The sequence below is a fragment of the Aquarana catesbeiana genome, linkage group LG04 (assembly GCF_042186555.1).
Source record: "Aquarana catesbeiana isolate 2022-GZ linkage group LG04, ASM4218655v1, whole genome shotgun sequence".
Classification (NCBI taxonomy): Eukaryota; Metazoa; Chordata; class Amphibia; order Anura; family Ranidae; genus Aquarana; species Aquarana catesbeiana.
Genome location: NC_133327.1, coordinates 235,732,050 through 235,754,476, shown reverse-complemented (window position 1 = coordinate 235,754,476; position 22,427 = coordinate 235,732,050). Strand labels below are relative to the sequence as shown.

General features: G+C 41.2%; 1 protein-coding gene across 4 annotated transcripts in view; it reads left to right on the top strand.

Moving 5' to 3' along the window:
* Nucleotides 1–22,427, top strand: part of PEX5L (peroxisomal biogenesis factor 5 like) — a 364,561-nt gene that overhangs the window by 239,869 nt on the left and 102,265 nt on the right. For all 4 annotated transcript variants that reach the window (XM_073626273.1, XM_073626275.1, XM_073626272.1 and 1 more), the window contains 2 exons: nt 8,628–8,837; nt 20,920–21,043. In XM_073626273.1, the coding sequence (XP_073482374.1) occupies nt 8,628–8,837; nt 20,920–21,043 (334 nt within the window). The remainder of the gene's footprint in view (nt 1–8,627; nt 8,838–20,919; nt 21,044–22,427) is intronic.

The window sequence follows — 22,427 nt, the reverse complement described above, 5'->3', positions numbered from 1 at the left end:
AATTATTTTTATACTGGCTCTGGGAATATTTATTTCAAACACCCAGTAAGTTTGGCAAAATAAAAAATAGCCTCCTTCAGACCTAACTGGATGTTTGAGCTAAACACAGGTTTGCAGACAATTTAAAAATCACTCCACTACTAAATTGGTCCCTAAGTGTATTTGTTTTGGGGATAAAAGAAAGTGCACAATAATGTTACAATATTCTAAATTAAACCTTATTCAGCATAAACAAGAAAGCAGCAGCCAAGTAAAACCTAGGTATTCATGTAATGATGAGGTTCTCAAGCAGCTGGGCAAACTTTTCATTCACATGCTACCAACTTCATAATTAGTGCACTTTTTGTAAAGATATTACTTTTATTTAACAGTTTTGGCAGCACAAATTGTTTACTACTGCAGATACTCCATTCACAGGAATCACAACAGTGACTTTGTAATGCAGAGACAGGCCACAGTTTTAATTAAAGCGAGTTTGTACAAGATGAAAGATATTTAACTGTAGTGCTTATCCCTTCAATGCCAGAGCCATTTTGGCATTTTATTTGCACGTGTTAAAATGCACATTTTTGGCACGAAGAATAGTTAAAACCCCCAAAGCATTATATATTTTCTAAAGCAGAGACCCTGGGGAATAAAATGGCGGCAGCTGACAATTTTTATGTAACACAATATTAGTGCTACTGTTTAGAAAAACCATATTTTCATTTTCAGAAAAAAAAAGATAAAAGATGAGATGAATAAATAAATGCCAAACATGTCAAGCCTTAAAATTGCGTGCTGCTGTGATACAGCAACAAACTATGGTACCCAAAGTTGTTTCATTTATGACATATTAAAAGCCCTTAAATTCAACAGTTTGTAGTTAAAAGAGAAGTTCAGGTTTAAAAAAAAACAAAAAACATTTATACTCCAGACCGTTGATCACTCAGTTCTCCCGCTCCGCTCAGAGCCTCGGCTCTCTGCTCTCCTCTCACTGGAGTGCTGGGCTGTGGAGGGGCAGGAGGGGCTGGCTCGGGCTTTTAGTGGATTGCTAAGAGGCTGAGCCAGGTGACGGTCCAGGGTTCTGGTGGATATCGACCATATGTGACATCAGCCGACAGTGGGCTTCAGCCTGCTGTCGGCTGAAAATGGATCACAGGAGTGCAGCACAAACTGCACTCCTGTGATCCATAGGCGAAGTATGGCCAAAATAGCTTTGGCCATACTTATCCTTTAACAGTGAATGATGGCCCTAGAATTATTGCTCTCACTCTGCAGTACATGGCGATACCTAATATGTGTAGAGCAGTCATTTTTGTATGTAGGCACACCCAATGTTAGGGTGTACATGGAGGTATTGATGGTGGGGGGCTATTAAATGTGGGGGGTATTAAAATGTTTTGGGGATTCCTTTTTAATGATTTAGTGTAAAATGAAAAAAAAAGTTCACCTTTAAGGATAAGGATAAGTTTACCTTTTAAAAAATAATAAATGCAATTTTTTTGCAGGTAAAAGCATTTGCATTTACTATTTTTTTTTAAGAGCCTGGAAAGCATTGCGCCGGCAATCTGCTGATGACTAATGCAATACTTTCCAGGCTCTTAGACTCCAGCAGACTGTCAGAGTAAGCTACATCGTACAGGCAGACAGTTGTTTCACACTGACAGGAAGAATCAATTAAAGTTTCTGTGTTTATTAAAAGTCAGTAGCTACAAAAAGTGTAGCTGCTGACTTTTAATAAACACCAACTCACCTGCCCCACAGTCCAGCGATGCGGTCGCCCGAGGCCTCGGCTCTCTCCTCTCTACAGCACCGGCATCACTACTGTGGGCACCCGGCTGTGACAGCTTGCGGCTTCACAGCCGGGTGAGCACTGCATGTCGTGCTGCGCGTCCTGAATGGCTGGGCAATCTTCTGGGACCTGTGACTTGTCCCAGAAGATTGTGTGGAGGGAGGGGCCACCCAGGCGGCCCAAGCGAAAGTGGGAGCTGGCTACCTGTCAAAACTAGGTACCCACGCCTCCTCCAAAAAAATGACATGCCAAATGTGGCATGTCAGGGGGTCAGGATTCCTTAAAGCGGAAGTTCCACTTTTAAGTGGAACTCTGCTTTAACTACCACACCGCTCAACAGTGCTGTAGTAGTTCTTTGAGAACTACAAGCCAATAGCCACAAAGGATGTTGGTACTTGTAGTTCATTCATTCACAAAACCCAGCACTGACACTGGCTTTTCAAAAAGTGACAGCTGGTACATGGAACTTCTCCTTGTACTGCTGTCACACATAGGGCTCAGATCGTCTAGCCACTGCAGGAGCAGGAACATGCTCCATATTCCACCCTAAAAACAGGTGGAACATGTAACACGTTTCCGAAGGTGAACTTATCCTTTAATTTTTTTAACTTTTTTTACTTAACTTTTTTGCTATCACATAGAGAGCTTCCTGCCAAACACCTGCAATGGCCGTCATACATGCCAGGCAAAATCAGGTGGGTGGTGTGACATTGCAGTGTTTGTGTGAAAGTGGTTGGGCAGCTTTACAGCCTCCTAAATCACTTCCAGCAGAAACCTCACCGATGCCTGAATAAGCCCTTGTTTACACTGCCGTGGCTTCAAAGTCGCACGACTTTTAATCCAATGTCCCTTTGCGACTTTATCGGGGCTTGCATACGACTTCTTTAACAGAAGTCAATGCAAGTTGTGTTGAAGTCACCCCAAAGTGAAGAGTTTCTAAGTTGGAGCACCAATTAGAATGGTTCCATTGCCGTTAATGGGGCGCAACTTGTCATGCAACTTTGAACTCTCAAGTCGCATGACAAGTGACGGCAGTGTGAACTGGGGCTAAGTGTAAAAATACTCCTGGCTGCTATATTGTATTATTGTTATTAAGCCTTTGCATTTAATATTGTAAATCCTGATAACCGCCTCGTTCCTTCATAACTTATTGCTGCATTTAATAAAGCCTCTTTATCACCACTAATGTGTTGGTGTGTTGCTGGGTCTAGGTACAGGGCAGATCATCACTGGAAGCAGTAGGGAACCCAATACTTACCCTCTGTGGGGGTATTGCTGCAGGAGGAAGATGTAGAACAAGGAGCCAATCAATTTTTTTCTGCTGACAAGAAGCATGCCAATAGGAAGGGAATGCATAGTGACAGAGAGATGAGCTTATCACTGTGCTGCTTCTTTTGCTGTCCAGTCAGAGGCTGTGGTTGGTCCAGGATAATCAAGGCTTAGAAGAAGTGGGTTAAATGATGCTGACCATCAAACAGTGGACATCTAATGCCAAAAAAGAATACTACAGGGACCATCTCTGGATTGAAGTTAAATATTGCAGCAAAAGCTGTTTTTCTAATTTAACTGTTTTATTTTTGTTGAGTTTTTTTTTCACTGGCATTCAGCTATAAATCTGCTTTAAAATTATACATATATATTTGTTTTCATGAAAATGTATGTACTTCTTTTTTATGTATCCATTTTGTAGTATTAGGGCTCATGCACACTGCAGCTCAAAAAAAAAAAAAAAAAAACTGCTTTTAGGCCCCTTTCACACTGGGGCGGTAGGGGGCGTCGGCGGTAAAACAGCGCTATATTTAGTGCTGTTTTACCGCGGTATTCAGCCGCTAGCGGTGCGGTTTTAACACCCCGCTGGCGGCCGGAAAAGGGTTAAAACCCTTCGTATAGCGCGGCTATAGCCGCGGTATTACCGTGGTAAAGCCGCACTGTCCTATTGATTTCAATGGCTTTCACACTGAACAAACAGCGGAGGCTGTTTAGGGGCGGTATTACCGTGGTAAAGCCGTGCAGTCCCATTGATTTCAATGGCTTTCACACTGAACAAACAGCGGAGGCTGTTTAGGGGCGGTTTGCAGGCGCTATTTTTAGCGCAATAACGCCTGCAAACCGCCCCAGTGTGAAAGGGGTCTTACAGGCATTTGAGCTTTTATTTCAGCTTAAGGAAGCTTGTACTTCTTTGTATTCTTGTGCATGTTTTTATTGAGCTTCTTCAAGCTTCTTCAAGCTCCTTTGAGCCTCTTTGAGCTTTTTTGAACATAAGCTATTTTTTTTTCACAGACCCTCCTAGACAGTATTTTCTTAACCACTTTATAAACAAAATAAAAAGCTGGAACGTTTTTGCGCATTTTGGAGCTTCTTTTAGCTTTTTGTAGCTCTTTTGAGCTCTTTGGGGCACTAGCTCCTCTCAAAAACATGAGTTGGGGGGGGGTCTGTCTGTAGGGCACATCCCCGAAAACGCCTGAAAAAGCCAAAGTGTTCACGGACACATTGGTTAAAATGAAGGGGTGTTTCTAGGCAGAAAAAATAAGAGCTCAAAAGAGCTCAAAAGCCTGCAGGAGGTGCTTCTTTGAGCTCCTTTGAGCTACAGTGCAGGAGCCCTTAGAGTCACATCTGGTGTCTGCTTTGTAATTTTTGGAAAAGCGATGCCTATTACAGTTTAAATAGGAGACAGTTAGTATCGTACAGTTGCTAATATTGACACAAACATGCATAAGATTTAATTTAAAACTGCCCACATACTACCTTGTTGGAATTAAAACATATATCAAATAATAACCTTAACCTTTACTATAGATCTGGACTCCATAAATGTAATATTGATGTTCCCTGAGGGACAATTTTATTTTAAACGTAACTGCTCCCCATTAAAGAATATAGAGTACATGCAACAGATGGTGTAATGTAATTCCTTTGTTTCTGATTGGGTGACTGAATCCCTCTCTGCAAGTAGACAATGTTAGAATGACCTGCTGACCCTTGAAATTATCTTAAAGTGGTTGTAAACCTCATTCATGAAATCTGACCTAAGCTTATAAATCTGTAGGGTTTACTTATCTCTCTCCAAAACTCTAAGTGCCATTTCTCTTCGGTGCTTCGCTCCTCTGTTATCAGCAGAATCACTTCTAAAAAGTTCTCCGACACATGAGATAACAGCAGCTGGAAATTTGTGTCGGGGAGGGAGCTTAGAGGGAGATAAGCAGAGAGCTTGTTTATTCATAATACAGCTCTGCATGTTCCTTCCTTCCTCTGCCTATGTGGAGGTGGGGTGTGTACCTTTCCTCCAATCAGCTCTCACATAGTGTAAGCCCAGACTCCCCACCCACTGCTGAAAGAGGAAGAAAGATTTCTAACACAAAATCCTGTACATTTGTACAGGGTTGTAAGCAATGCATTATACGTAGCCTGCAGGCTTCCTTTAATGAAATAGGATTTAACTTCTCTGCAGCTATATTAAGCTCAGCAAGCAGCAGGCCACTCGGATGTGGTTTGCTGAGTTTCATGCACAGTGATCATAGTAATGTCATGTACAGTAGTCTGGAAGTCTGTTTTGGTCCCAGGAGATCAGTAAATAGAACCGTTTTGTAATGACACGTTTAAATAAGCTCAGTTTTGCTAATACGGATGGACGTGAATTTGTTTAACTTGTATGAATTAATAATAACTGTGGCATGAAATCACACAATTGTTTAACTAGAATTTACTACAGCGTTATGCCCCAAATGACCAAGACCAGCTGCTTGCAGTGTCTGCAAGAAAGTGTTATGTTTACATGTTTCATTTCTGTCACCATTGGATGCCAGGACTTGTCAAGAATCCAGATGGATTAGGCATATGCTGGAACAGCTAATATTGCTTTTAAATTATTCCAGTTTATTCATCCCAAGTGGTATATCCCAACATTAATGACCAGTAGAATTAATTAAAAATACATTTTACATTTGCACATACATTACATTGCTGCAGTGAAATCTTTTGTACATATTAATATGAGTAACATAATGATGTATCTGTTTTCTAGGGTCACTTATAAAAAAACGGAAAAATAATAAAACAGTGCTTGCTATAATCCTCCATGCATATCAAACAGTATCATACATGTGCTTGTAATATTTAAGTGCCTTATAAAATACCATTAAAAAATTGAATAAGATATAATCCCAAATATTAACCACACATAACAAAAAAAAAACTAAAAATTAAAAAATAATTTTAAAATGTGAAAAAAAAAAACAAAGTCCTGGGTCTGGGTAGCAGACCGATGTCATATATCTATTGGAACTTTTGTGGCAATTTAAATCCTATTTTTCAATGAAAATAAACGTATTTTCTCTCCTTTCTTATTTCATAAACTACCCCTGCCCATTGAGTAAAGAGGACAAGGACAAGAACTTAAATAAGGAGAGGACAACATCCAGGACATATAGATCGTTGGAGAGAGATCCAAAGAGGTCCCATAGTGAATATAAAGCACTTTTGACTCCTCTTGCTGCATAGTAAGGCTGTCATTGGAATCTGGTGATTGCGGATAATATCACATGAGCATGAGATGGAATAATATTAGGAGGGTCGTTTTGGCACAAGCACTTTTTTTCATATTATTTCTATGGACTTTGTTTTTTCTTCACATTTTCAAAGACTTTTTTTTTACTATGTGTGGATTCTGTTTATAGCACAAGTTATTAATATTTGGAATTATGTCATATTCAATTGCTGTTATGGTATTTTATAAGGCACTTTAAATATTACAAGCACATGTATGATACTTTTTTATGAAGGATTATAGCAAGCGTTGTTTTATTATTTTTTTGTTATTTTGACCTTTGTGCAGAGGGTATAGACAGCAGCTGCAAGTTTGTTAATTTCATCTCATTTTTAGTTCAGACACAGGAGCGCGGGTGTTTATTTTGTATATATTCATTTACTGTATAAAACAGACAGCTTGTTTTGTTAAGGCGGGAATCTAGATAAGCAGCTAAATACATATTTTATATATAAGATACTTTGTTACTTGCCGATTGATTTTGTTTAGAAGGTCTTGTGACCCAATAACTCGAACCAGACAGTAGAACCAGGTACTGAACCACCACTGCAGCAGCAGCACAGCTGGGCCATGGGTATATTCCCACACTATTAATATGTCAATGAAGGAGCAGCAGCAGTCTAATCAGTCACTCTTCTCACTGTATTCCATTCTCTTGGGAGCATGTTCAGTTCTAGCACATGTGCATACAACAGAGTATTGCTGGCTTCTACTGCTGACTCTTCTTCTCTAAGTCTTAAGCTGGCCATAGATGGATCTAAATTAAGCCAGTTCAGCAGGGACCAGACAAATTTTGAACCTTGTATGGCCTTTCCAGTTCAACAAAAGCTTGTTAGATCGACTTCTGTAGAATGGGAATGCTGGAAAACTTTTGTCGATCAGAGCCTGCAGCCAATTAGTCAATATCAACATCAGAAGTAAACTACAGACACATGCATACCACTTGCTTTAGATAATCACAGGCATTAATGCTAGGGATAGGAGAGAATATTGCCAAGCACTACTTGCACATTCACTATGCCTATCCATAGTTATTGTGTTTTTGCTTGTTTGTTTGCAAAATCCTGTGTGCCCATTGATCCTGCAGGGATCACTACCAGTATGAGGCTTATAAAGAAAAGCAAGTACCCCCCCCACACACACACACACACACGCACACACACACACTTCATTTTTTGTAATAGTATTCCTTAATAAATAACTTTGAATGAGAAATACTTGTATTTATTCATAAAGGCACATGCTGTATAGTAAACACAGCAATGCTTTGTAAAGGCTGTGTGGATTATATTGACCACTGAGACCTCAGATGTCAATAGCCATGTGGTTCTATATATAGGGTATCAATGTAAAGGGGTTTTTGTGACTGACAGATAATTGGGACAGCATGATGATCAATAAATGGCATGAGGGATTTCTGTTGTGCAATCACATTGATGGAGTTGAGTGTAGGAGACAAGGAATGGTTGACTCCTACAATGCAGTGTACACTGGATGTGAAGGATAAGGATGGAGCACACTTACAGGTGTGTAAGAAGTGGAGAGAGATTGCAGAATAAGTTAACTACGTGGGACTTTGTAACAATGCCATGTAAATTTCTGTGCCACCATAAGATATCCTTTTTCGAGAGCTGCATATTTCCTGCATCAAGCTCAAAGTTACACAGCTCCTTTATTTGGGATACAAATGTGCTATATAAGAATACTAGGTTAAAATAATTTGTCATCTGACTGAAGTTTGGTTAGTGCAATACCTTTGTCTGAATCCAGGGTTCATATATATATATTCTGATCTGATCACATAGACTTGCATAAAGAACATGTGCAGCAAGGAAGTTAGAAGGGTGCCATTGCTGACCTGAAAATTCTAGTTGCTTAGATATAATTGACTTTATTCGATTCTGAGCCACTGCCCTAAAAAAAAGCATATAGCAAGTAAAATCAAAACTACTGATAATTAAAGTACTGGATCCATTGGATCAATATTAGGACCAGGCAAATAGAATTTTCAAATGCAGAAATAAGAAACTTACACATTTCCTTTAGAACAGTTTTCCTATTTAAAAAATGTTCTAATTTTAAACATAACATGCAGACGTGGGTGTGGCATAATGGAAACGAGTAAATGTTGGACAGAATGGAATACGTTCAAAAAATGCATATTATTAAAGGTGATGTAAAAGTTTAAAAAAATGTGAACATTTTACATTGCTATAAACTTTAATTACAACTTTATCTTGACTGTCAAACATTATTAAATAAAATGATCATTGAGATTTTTAGGCTAATTTATTTTGAATCTTTTGACAGTGTTATCACCAGGACTGGATCTTCTAGATCTAAGTGAACCAATTACCCCAACCCAGAGTAAAGGGAAAAAGTCAGAACCTGTGTTGAAAGGAGACTCTTCCAAAGGACAGTCCATTAAAAAGAAAGTGGATGAAACAGACCTCATCAAATCTGAAGCTGAGCGAAGCACAAAAACTGTCAAAATTCCAGAAAAAGCATCTTTGGATTTAGGTAATGTTTGCATTGCTATTTACTTAAAAATGATTCATAAGTTAAGATTATTCAAATTATTCAAATTATCAAATTATTTATGTGGTTATTCTCTAGCTTATTTCCATTTTTTGAGGTTTTGGCAGCTTATTTGTAGTTTTTCAGGAAGTGAGTTGGCTTGATCTCGTGACCTGAAATAAAAATAAAAATCACGATACTGCCACCATTTGGTGCTTCGCAATTTACAGGGGAATTTCACCCTAAAGAGGAAGTTCTGCTTTATGCCTTTCTCCCCCTCCTCTTCTTCTTTTGGGGGGGAGCAGGTACCTGGTTTTGACAGGTACCCACTCTCTTACTTCCGGTGGTATCACCTAGATGATTTTACTGGAAGTTCTTCACCCCAGGCACGCAACCTGTTGGGACACGTCATAGGTCCCAGAAGGCTGCAGGAGCATTCAGAAAGCACAGCGCGGCTCACACATGCTCAGTGGGAAGCCAGCTGTGGAGTTGCAAGTCACAGCTAGCTTCCACAGTAAGGGTCGGTTCACACTGGGACGACTTGGGATCCGACTTGTACGCCCTCAGGTCGCCCCAAGTCGCCCCAGAAAGAGATTCACATTTAAGTGAATGGGAGCGTCTTAATAGACACTACTGAAGTCGCTCCGACTTCACAGCGTACTCCCTGTACTACTTTGATCCGACTTTGATCCGACTTCAGCCTATTGACTATCATTGAAGTCGGATCGCCGTCTCGCATGATCCGACTTCGGCATGCGACTTGTGCTCAGATGATCTTGAGGGGGAACTCCGCGCCAAATTTTAAATAAAAATCCGGCATGGGTTCCCCCTCCAAGAGCATACCAGGCCCTTGGGTCTGGTATGGACCTTGAGGGGAAGCCCCTACGCCGAAAAAGCGGCGTGGGGGGTCCCCCAATCCATACCAGACCCTTATCCGAGCACGCAGCCCGGCCGGACAGGAATGGGGGTGGGGGACGAGCCAGCGCCCCCCCCCATCCTGAACCGTACCAGGCCGCATGCCCTCAACATGGGGGGGTTGGTGCCTTGGGGAAGGGGGGCGCGCTGCGGCCCCCCCACCCCAAAGCACCTTGTCCCCATGTTGATGAGGACAAGGGCCTCTTCCCGACAACCCTGGCCGTTGGTTGTCGGGGTCTGTGGGCTTATCGGAATCCGGGAGCCCCCTTTAATAAGAGGGCCCCCAGATCCCGGCCCCCCACCCTATGTGAATGAGTATGGGGTACATCGAACCCCTACCCATTCACCTAGGGAAAGTGTCAATTTAAAAAAAAACACTACACAGATTTTTAAAGTAATTTATTAGACAGCTCCGGGGGTCTTCTTCCGACTTCGGGGTCTCTCCGGTTCTTCTCCGCGCTCTCCGGGTCTTCTGCCGGGCTCCTCCGCTATTTTCTGCTCTTTTGTCGCTCTTTTGCTATAGCGAAGGAGCCCGGTCTTCAATCTTCTGCCTTCTGCCCTCTTCTCCTGATGTTGACACGACGCTCTCTGGGGCTGGAATGCACTCTGAGCGCTCCGCTCTGACTTATATAGGTGGTGACCACGCCCCCTTATGCCGTCACAGTCCCTGGGCATGCTGGGACTGTGACGTTTTAGGGGGCGTGGTCATCACCCAATGACCACGCCCCCTTATGCAGTCATAGTCCCAGCATGCCCAGGGACTGTGACGGCATAAGGGGGCGGGGTCACCGCCTATATAAGTCAGAGCGGAGCGCACAGAGAGCATTCTAGCCGGAGAGAGCGTCGTGTCAACATCAGAAGAAGAGGAGAGGGCAGAAGACGGAAGGCCGGGCTCCTCCGCTTTAGCAAAAGAGCGGCAGAAGAGAGAGGAGGAGCCCGGAGGAAGATCCGGAGAGCGTGGAGAAGAACCGGAGAGACCCCCGAAGTCGGAAGAAGACCCCCGGAGCTGTCTAATAAAATACTTTAAAAATCTATGTAGTGTTTTTTTTTAAATTGACACTTTTTCCCTAGGTGAATGGGTAGGGGTACGATGTACCCCATACTCATTCACATAGGGTGGGGGGCCGGGATCTGGTGGCCCCCTTATTAAAGGGGGCTCCCGGATTCTGATAAGCCCTCCGCCCGCAGACCCCGACAACCAACGGCCAGGGTTGTCGGGAAGAGGCCCTTGTCCTCATCAACATGGGGACAAGGTGCTTTGGGGGGGGGCCTGCAACGCGCCCCCTCCCCCAAGGCACCAACCCCCCATGTTGAGGGCATGCGGCCTGGTACGGTTCAGGAGGGGGGGGGCGCTCGCTCGTCCCCACTCCCATTCCTGTCCGGCCGGGCTGCGTGCTCGGATAAGGGTCTGGTATGGATTGGGGGGGACCCCCCACGCCGTTTTTTTCGGCGTAGGGGGTTCCCCTCAAGGTCCATACCAGACCCAAGGGCCTGGTATGCTCCTGGAGGGGGAACCCATGCCGGTTTTTTATTTAAAATTTGGTGCAGAGTTCCCCCTAAAGATTCATACCAAACACAGTGGCGGGGATCCAAGTCGGATCCCCGTTCATTGAAAGTCGGACACATGTCGCAGGGCAAAGTCGGATCCACAAGTCGCGTTGAAGTCGCATTGAAGTTGCGTTGCAAAGTCCCGTTGAAGTCGTGTTGCCCCTGTGTGAATCGAGCCTGTACATACCAGCGCCGGGACCCAAAGACTGGAAAAGAACCGGCCAAGGTGAGGACGGTGCTGGAACCCAGCACAGGTAAATGTCCTTTTGTAAAAAGTCAGCAGCTACAGTATTTGTTTGGCACTAATAATTAAAAAAAAAAATGTGAAATGACCCCAAGGAAATTGATATATGCAATTTAAGTTTCTCAACCTTGTACTGGCAAATGCACAATTGAAAAGAAATTTAACATAGCAATTACTTAAAGTGGAACTACACTGCATTTGAGCACCACAAACCAAAAACTCAATTTAATAAATTTTTAATACTCAAAGCAAATTCACACATCCATCCATGTCTCCATGCTTTATTTTGCTGAGAAATCGCTTTGAAAATAACCCCTAGCATTTCTGGCCGTGGCCATCTTGAGTAAGGGCAGATGGTTCATGTAGCATTTACTTCCTAAAAAACATCTGCCCTTAGCCCATGCCTGCATGCAGGAGGGTGTGCCTAGCTGAGAAAACCCCTCTTCCCCTCCTAAAGATTCCTGGGATGTATGACATCATTAGCCTAGGAAACCAGGAAGTAACTGGAGAAATGTAAAAAAATAGTTTAAAACAAGTAAATATGATATAATTTCACTATTGTAACTCCCTTCTCATTGGCCTGCCTCTTCATAGGCTATCCCTTCTTCAGTCTACCATGAATGCTGCTGCCAGACTTATACACCTTACCAACCGCTCAGTGTCTGCCAACCCTCTCCTCCAATCCCTATACTGGCTCCCAATCACCCAGCGAATTAAATTCAAAATACTAAACACAACATGCAAAGCCATTCACAACTCTGCCCCGAGCTACATCACCAATCTTGTCTCCAAATACCACCCAAACCGTCCTCTCCGCTCTTCTCAAGACCTCCTACTCTCACTCTCTCTCATCTCCTCCTCCCATGCTCGCCTCCAGGATTTCTCCAGAGCCTCTCCCATCCTCTGGCACTCGCTACCTCCACCTGTCCGGCTATCCCCTGCTCTTGCTATCTTCAGGCGATCCCTGAAAACTCATCTCTTCAGGGAAGCTTATCACGTCTCTAACTAATCTTTTACCACTTCCATCAGCTCATTCCCCACAGTTACAACCTTTTGTTCCACCTGCCCCACCCTATTAGATTATAAGCTCTTCTGAGCAGTGCCCTTTTAATCCTCTTGTATTTTATTGTATTACAACTGTATTGTCTCCTTCTTATATTGTAAAGCGCTACATAAACTGTTGCCGCTATATAAATCTTGTATAATAATAATAATAATTTCCTATTTATTTACTAATGCTAGCAGCATAAGGATTAAATATAGTCAATGTTGATTGAGAGAGTGAAGTTCCACTTTCAGTGATAACAAACAATGGGTTACATAAAATAGTCTCTAAACCAGGGGTAGGAAACCTGGGGCCCTCCAGCTGTTGTGGAACTACATTTCCCATGAGGCATTGAAAGGCTGGCAGTTACAATTACTCCCAGAGACATGATGAAGCTTGTAGTTTTGCAACAGCTGGAGGGTCCCAGGTTGCCTACCCCTGCTATAAACCCATCAATTTAAAGGAAAACTCAATTTTCGTGGGGAAAAAAATTAATAAAAAAAAATAATATAGCATATACAATTGCAACTCAATATATATATTGTAATTGAAGGTTTGAATTGTCACATCTCCTTTTCAGTCTGTAGCTCTGTAATTTTCTGTAAAATGCAATGCAATATGGCTACCGGGAGGTGTTCTGTGCACAAAATGTGTACAGAACGCCCCCAGAAACATCATTTGCTGCTTGTGTAATTGGCTCACTGATTTTCCCAGAAGTCTGCACTAAGGTACAAGTCAGATTTTAAACACAAAACAACAACCTTGTAAGGTGCTAGTCTGCTTCATCTCCCTCTTGTTAAGAATCCACAGCCATAATTGATTGAAATGCAGAATGTCAGTGAAAAGGGCTGCCTCAGAGTGGCTGCTGGGATAGTGGCAAGAAAACATAAAAACAAAACACTGACAAGGTGCTTAAAGTGACATGTGGATGCTATCTTTGTGAGTGGTGCAACCAAGGGCTAGCTAGCAAAAAGTCCAAGAGCCCCAAAAACACAGAGAGCAGTATCTCTAAAAAAACAGTCTTACTTTGTTCGACAATTGGTTAAAAGCCAACACTGAATTATAGTGATAGCTACCAGTAGATGACCAGCCGCAACCCTCAGGCATCCAGGATATATCAGGGGATTGGGATGACAGTGAGTCTGTATTGAAGCAAACCCGCTGGCAGTGGCAAGGATGTCCATGATGGCGGACACAAAACACTGGGACACACCAGGAATTCAAGCCGATTCTCAGGATAACATGTTTAGGAGCACTCCCCTTTGTCAAATCCTGGTAGGCAACTGACAAACCAATGTTTATCTATACACTTCTAACCCCACCAATTAACACCTAACATGACATATCCCTCAGCCCGAAAGGAGGCCTGGTCAGCTGCTGATGGGGAATGTAATTTAACCCTTAATGGGCCACAGAAATAAACTTGTTACAAATACCTACAGTGCCTTGAAAAAGTATTCATACCCCTTGCAATGTTCCAATATTTGTCAAGTTACTCCCAAAAATTTAAATGTATTTTATTGGAATTTTATTTTGATAGACCAAGACAAAGTGGCACATAATTGTGAAGTGGAAGGAAAATGATAAATGGTTTTTTACAAATAAATATGTGAAAAGTGTAGCGTGCATTTGTATTCAGCCCCCCTGAGTAAATACTTTGTAGAACCACGTTTCTCTGCAATTACAGCTGCAAGTCTTTTTGGGTATGTCTCTACCAGCTTTGCACATTTAGAGAGTGACATTTTTGCCCATTCTTCTTTGCAAAATAGCTCAAGCTCTGTCAGATTGGATGGAGAGCATCTGTGAACAGCAAAAGTCTTGCCACAGATTCTCAATTGGATTTAGGTCTGGACTTTGACTGGGCCATTCTAATACATGAATATGCTTTGATCTGAACCATTTCATTGTAGCTCAGGCTGTATGTTTAGGGTCATTGCCCTGCTGGAAGGTGAACCTCTGCCCCAGTCTCAAGTCTTCTCCAGACTCTAACAGGTTTTCTTCTAAGATTGCCCTGTATTTGGCTCCATCCATCTTCCCATCAACTCTGACCAGCTTCCCTGTCCCTGCTGAAGAAAAGCATCCCCACAACATGATGCTGCCACCACCATGTTTCACGGTGGGGATGGTGTGTTCAGGGTGATGTGTAGTGTTAGTTTTCCACCACACATAGCGTTTTGCTTTTAGGACAAAAAGTTCAATTTTGGTCGCATCTGACCAGAGCACCTTCTTATATACTGTATTTGCTTTGTTTCCCACATGGCTTCTCGCAAACTGCAAACTGGACTTCTTATGGCTTTCTTTCAACAATGGCTTTCTTCTTTTAACTCTTCCACTGGATTTTAGTTAGGGGTATCAGAGTAAAGGGGGCTGAATACAAATGCAAGCCACACTTTTCACATATTTATTTGTAAAAAATGTTGAAACCATTTATCATTTTCCTTCCACTTTACAATTATTTGCCACTTTGTGTTGTTCTATCACATAAAATACCAATAAAATACATTTACGTTTTTGGTTGTAACATGACAAATAGTGGAAAATTTCAGGGGGTATGAATACTTTTTCAAGGCAGTGTATGTGTGCTGCCGTTCACTGAAATATACAGTATCTCACAAAAGTGAGTACACCCCTCATATTTTGTAAATATTTTATTATATCTTTTCATGTGACACCACTGAAGAAATTACACTTTGCTAGAATGTAAAGTAGTGAGTGTACAGCTTGTATAACAGTGTACATTTTCTGCCCCCTCAAAATAACTCAACACACAGCCATTAATGTCTAAACCACTGGCAACAAAAGTGAGTACACCCCTAAGTGACAATGTCCAAATTAGGCCCAAAGTGTCAATATTTTTTGTGGCCACCATTATTTTCCAGCACTGCCTTAACCCCCTTGGGCATGGAGTTCACCAGAACTTCACAGGTTGCCACTTGAGTCCCCTTGCACTCCTCCATGACCACATCATGGAGCTGGTGGATGTTAGAGACCTTGCTCTCCTCCACCTTCTGGTTAAGGATGCCCCACAGATGCTCAATACGGTTAGGTCTGGAGACATGCTTGGCCAGTCCATCACCTTTACCCTCAGCTTCTTTAGCAAGGCAGTGGTCGTCTTGAAGGTGTGTTTGGGTTCGTTTGTATACCTTATCTGGTTGCCACCACACGCTTGACACCATCTGAACCAAATACGTTTATCTTGGTCTCATCAGAACACAGGATATGGTTCCAGTAATCCATGTCCTTAGTCTGCTTGTCTTCAGCAAACTGTTTGTGGGCTTTCTTGTGCATCATCTTTAGAAGAGGCTTCCTTCTGAGATGATAGCCATGCAGACCAATTTGATGCAGTGTGTGGCGTATGGTCTGAGCACTGACACGCTGACCTCCCACCCCTTCAACCTCTGCAGTAATGCTGGCAGCACTCATATGTCTATTTCCCAAAGACAACCTCCAGATATGAGGCTGAGCAAGTGCGCTCAACTTCCTTGGTCGACTATAGCGAGGCCTGTTCTGAGTGGAACCTGTCCTGTTAAACTGCTGTATGGTCTTGGCCACTGTGCTACAGCTCAGTTTCAGGGTCTTGGTAATCTTCTTATAGCCTACGCCATCTTTATGTAGAGCAACAATTCTTTTTTTCAGATCCTCAGAGTGTTCTTTGCCATGAGGTGCCATGTTAAACTTCCAGTGACCAGTATGAGATAGTGAGAGTGATAACATCAAATTTAACACAACTGCTCCCCATTCACATATGAGACCTTGTAATACTAACGAGTCACATGACACCAGGGAGGGAAAATGGCTAATTTGGCCCAATTTGGACATTTTTACTTAGAGGTGTACTCACTTTTGTTGCCAATGGTTTAGACATTAATCGCTGTGTGTTAAGTTATTTTGAGGGGACAGCAAATTTACACTGTTATACAAGCTGTACACTCATTACTTTATATTGTAGCAAAGTGTAATTTCTTTAGTGTTGTCACATGAAAAGATATAATAAAATATTTACAAAATGTGAGGGGTGTACATAAGAAATATATATCAAATATTTATAAATAAATTAAGTTGACCATCAAACCATAATAATAACAACAAAATGTATCTTAAAGAGGATTGTGAACACCATAGATTTATCAAGGAACAATCGGATAAGCATAGTGTCCCATGCCATGGCACGACGGGCCTTGAGAGTATTCGCCATTGAATGTGTATCTGATGGGTTCCTAACTGCTAATGAAAAGTTCTCATTATCATGCAAATGTGAGACCTTTTGGATCCATAAGTTAAATATTCTAACTCCAAATGGCCTCAAAGATGTGTATTGATCCTTATATGGACCATAGTGGTCCATGATTTTAATAAATCCGGATATGTTTTTTCTTTTTCTGTTTATTCCTTACTTTTAGTATTTTTTCATTGTTGTTTCTTTTTTCCTCCCCTCCCCCCCTTTTTCCCTTACATTTTTAAAAAAATTAAGTTTAATGTTTAACTTATAATTTTATTGTTATACATACTGACATTTAAAATCAACAGTGCAACAAGAGCAGTTGGTGTCAGAAATACAGCTGCTAAAGTGTAGACGGTGAACTACAACGGTCAAAAAATTGTCAGAGAAGTAGTGCAACTGCTACACAATATATTGCTCTTGTTGCACTGTTGATTTTAAATGTCAGTATGTATTTTTCACAATTTTGATACTTTCATCTAAGAATTTCTCTGTACTTCATCTGCATTCCTGATCCTTGTTGATCCACTGCCCATATAATCCCCTTGGGGTACCTAGCCTTTTGTGTCCATAGAAGTGTATATATAAACATTGGTTTGCAAGTTGCCTACCAGAATTTTGACAAAGGGGGGCGCCCTGGTGGCTAGTGTCATAAATGATCATCTGGACAACACTTTGGCTGTAAAGAATAGGAGGGTTTAGTCCAACTTTAAAGCAGACAAAACAGAACACTTATGTTACTGACAGTTGTACTATATATTCCTACATCGTGTTTAGAATGGTTATAATACTCACAGTTGTATTTTAAACTGTATTCTGTATTTTAAAGTATTGCAACTGGTTTAGAGTTCCTTTGTCACTGACAGTTGTATTTTAGATTCTTACATTTATTTCAGAATGCTTATGTAATTTAAAATACTGGTGCCAGTTTAAGGGACTGTGTCAAGAGGCTTTTGTTCTCTTCAAGCAGGTTTTACATTTCTATGAGAATCCAAAACCAGCTTAAAGCAGGTCAAATGCAGGATAGAAGAAATCTTTAAATGCACCTGTCAATAAATCCTGAATGATCTCAGAAACTGACATCAAACTGATAACACAGACACGTGTCCAAAGCCTCTTGACACAGACCCTTAAATTGGTATTTAGAGGACTGTAGACAGTTTAAAATACTTAAATTATTGGCAAATGTATTTTCAACCACTGCAGCCAGGTTGGAATACGTATGTTACTGATAGTTTTACTTTCCATTAATTTGATATTAAAGTGAAAACAGTGCAGCGCTAAGAATCAAATGTTGAGTTTTGACATATCAACATACTGTAATATACAAAATAAATTGTAATTAGCATATACAAAAAACTCTAACATCTGATTGATAGTGTCTCTAAATAGAGTGCACTGTGCAAATTGTAAATCAACATTGGTAGTATAGTCCCATTGGTGATTAAAACGTCCAGTATACATTGATGGGAAGGAATCCAGGAGTGTGGGACTAAAGGAGTCACTGCCGTGTGTGCATCCACCACCCAGGAGAGACGATTAAATATGCTTACCAGAAGGTAGCATCAATCAGGCATGTGATATCAAAGCTCTGGATAGCGAGTGGTGCAATTCCTCCTCCTCAGCTGTGGCACCTCAGGCAACCTCGACTCGGCATGTGAGAATATGGATCAGGATGGCAATGTCCCAGATGGTAAAAAACCTCCTTCCACCACAGAACCGATTGGTAGGTTTATGGTTAATAGCATCCATAAAAAACAACAGAAAGCCTCCACATAGTGAAAAAACATATGGTTGCGGGCTTATTTGGAATAAAAAGGCTTTACATAGATTCCAAGATGTATTGCATCAAGTAAAAAATCTCCTCTGTGATCACAAAAGCATGAAATTCAAAAAGGCCCAATAGCATGGAAAGGAATCTTAAACTGATGCGTTTCATCTACAAAGACTTCAACTCAGTTGGTCACCAGACCAAAAAAATAGGGCTAACCATATCTTTTATGGTTGTCATGAAACAAAGGGCTGAAGGGAAACATCCAATGGTCTTGCAAATGGTTCCATATGTTTTGGTGACAACAGGATACAAATAAATCCCTGATCAAGTTTTAACCATTTGCTTCTCAAAACTAAAAATAAATTTTGACTAAAGACACCATAAAAATTAGAGACATGTACAATTAGAGACATTGTACAAAAAAAATGGGGCAACAGCACATTTTGCAAAGATTTTCAATTGCCCAAATACTGTGCTTAGTACACATGGGCCAATGCCACTGGTGCCATAACCAGAAAGGGCATTTTGGACCAAAAAGGTCAGCATTGTATGGTAGCTAACAGATGCAGCTAAAAAGCCATCATTCCTTGTAGCTTCTAGCTGTAACTAATATCTACAGTATTTTATTATATATACTTCTAACAGTCAACTTTATGTGGTAACCCTCTTTATTTTTTGTGCAGTCAGCCAGAGCAGGCTTCTTATCAGTTTGACTGCTAATTAAAATTTAGTGCATAAACTTCTTTGCTTTTTTAATCATTTCCCTTTTCAACAATTCCACTATCCTTAGATAAAATTATGTCAAATAGCACGTGATTAAATTTAAACCTGCCACTTCCCTATTGTAGTAAAGTTTGCATTCATTTTTAAAGCAGGCCCAAGGGGTATATGCACAAATCCTTTTTTTATTAGGTGCCCTGGAAGCATCTGAACCTATTGCATTCAGTATGTAATATCAACTTTCAGTTTCAAATTCAAATCTCTAAGACACACCCCATATAAAACATACCTTTCTAAATGGTCAGTCAGAAGTGCTGTAATAAACTAAAGCCAGCGATAGACAGATTGATATTCGGCCGGTTCAGCAGGCCATCTATGGGCAAGCTGTTTGTACTGAAGTCATTCTATCAATCAACTTCAGTACAAGCAGCCTTTCGTTTTTTGGGTTTTTTTGTGTGGTCACTGCAAGTGGATATAGCTACCATTAATGATCATTGTATTCTGACTACAGGGACACCTCCCACTGTCAGAATACAATAGCACAGTGGGGGGGATTCCCCTATTTCCCATCACTTTCTGTCCCATAGCCAAAACAAGAAGTGAGAGGAAATCTTTCCAAAGTGAGGGATTCCCTGGTTATCAACTAGTGTACCATTGGACGATTTCCCCTCTATGCCTGTTCTGGTGACAACCCAAAATTTGTGATTTTCTTCCACGTTTACTTTCATTGATAATGGCCACCAGGACAAACCAAGGAGGTGAAACTTCCTAACGGGGATACAGGCAGCAATAGAAACCTGTCTTTAAACTTTACTAGAAACCTGATTTTAACACTGTATGCCGGACCTTCAGAGCACATGCGCTGGTGATTTTATTGGCTGTATGCACTCTGAATATCTTCTAAACGAGTTTAGAAGATATTCACAGTACCTACAGGTACGCCTTATAGGCGTACCTATAGGTATAAGTGATATACCAGATTTTACTTCCACTTTCGGTATGTTTGCTTAGTTCCACTCCTCTATACTAATCTGCGAAAAATTGGCTGACTGAGCTACGACAAATGAGGATTCTGTCAACTGCACCTAATTGCCAATAGGAAAACAGCAACTTTCAGCTTTAGCTCTGAAGCCAGTTGCACAATATTTGCATCATATTATATAGTTAGGGCTCTTTCAGATGGGTAGCAAAGAAGTGGTAAAACAGGAACCTAAACCACAGTTTTAACACCCCCCCCCACCGCCGCAGAGTGAATATTGAGAACTGAGCGATCAGTGGCCTTTGATCACTAATTTCTCGGTGAAGAGGTGGTGGGGGATGGATGCAGCTGGAATCGGTGCTGCAGCCATCTAGGTGAGTATTATTTTGTTGTATTCCCAAACTTCTCTTTTAAACATGCTTTCAGCTACGCACACAAGCATTGTAATATTTACCTTGCATAGAAAACATACAGTGAAGAACAATGAAATGTTCCAGGTTTAGCTTTGTATGTAGTTTATAATGCTACGTTACACTTTCTATTCAGTTAGCAAAACACGTCCTGTTCGTTAATACCGTATCAAATAAAAAGAGTTGTCTTTTTATTTGTCTTTTGTGTGAAGATCTCTTGCTTACTTTTAGCCCACATTCAGACGCAGTTGGAAAAGTGGGGTGATGGGTGTTTTCGAGGAGATAAAAGCAGCGAGTGTCATCGGGGCTTGGACAGAAAATCATCATCTAAGGAATCATCTAAAGAACTCTTATGGTAAGTTCTTTCTGTTATTTAATAGAAAAAGCATGTTTTCAAGCACTCAAATGATAGACTGCAGATGTAAATGAACTCTGTTTTGAGGAACATTTTGCAAAAAAGAAAGCATATTTTAAAAAGTTGTCCACTTGTCTTTTATTATGTTTATTATAGAGTGGATTACAAAGCCTTTGTACAAAAGCTGATTTACAATGGAAACCAATTTTATGCTTGCTTTGATTCTATAATGTGCACTATTAGACCCCCTTCACACTGAGGCACTTTTCGGGTGCTTTCACGCTAAAAAAAGCACCTGAAAAGCTCACAAAAGCCTATTTCCATTAAAATCAATAAATGCTTTCACACTGGGGCAGTGCGCTGGAAGGGCGGTTAAAAAAACGCCCCTCTCCATTGAAATTGGAAAGCTCTTCAAAAGTGACTGAAAAGTGTTTTACTGGCAGTTTAGAAGTGCCTCAGTGTGAAAGGGGCCTTAAAGTTGGTGTCCAGTTGGTTACTGTCACCAATGTGACCATGTGACAGCAACAAATATTGTGAACAAACCTCAAAGCCCATACCATATATAATTACATCTAGGAAAGTGGATGTAAAGGAGCGACTGGTATCCAGTAAATGTGAGTCTGAAAAGATGCTTTATTTAGGGTAACAACAAACAAAATCAAGCCAATAAAACCTGCCTCTGCAGTCACAGCTGGCACTCGGATACCAATCCGCCTGATCCTTGCGCCATAGGTATGCCCGATTAGGATCCTTCTCCAATAGCATTCAGCAACATGAAGAAGGGGGAATCTCTGTTCCCCTGAAACGCGTTGGATTGATTTTATTTGTTGCTACACTAAATTAAGCGTCTTTTCACATTTACTGGATACCGGGCGCTCTTTACATCCACTTTCCTAGATCACATGTGGAAGCGACGGTAAGGCCATACCCTAAAGTAGCAGCCCAAGTCCCGATAGGGCCCACCACCACCTCCTTTCATGCCGGGCACAAACCTTTGGAAGGGAATTCTTCCTATCCTCCCACATCTTTATCCAATTTACAGTGACTGATCAAGTTAGTCTAGCATGATCTCCACCCCCAAAGAGCAAATATATAATTACATAACAAGGTAAGAAAAATCTATTTTCTCAAACCTACATCTGGAAACCCTAGAGACCACTAGTGTAAAAATGTCTACCTTACAGGGCTACCACAAAGGAAAAAGAAGGAAAGAACAATGATATCTTTGTGCAACCAGCTGTTTAACAAACATTTTCATTTTTAGTTCAGTTTTAGAGACACAAAGCACATGATAAAAACATAGGTATACAAATTATCAACTGTCATGAGCATGTAAAAGCTCCTGTTCTTTGACAGCATCTCGTCTTGTTCTAGCATCCTGGTT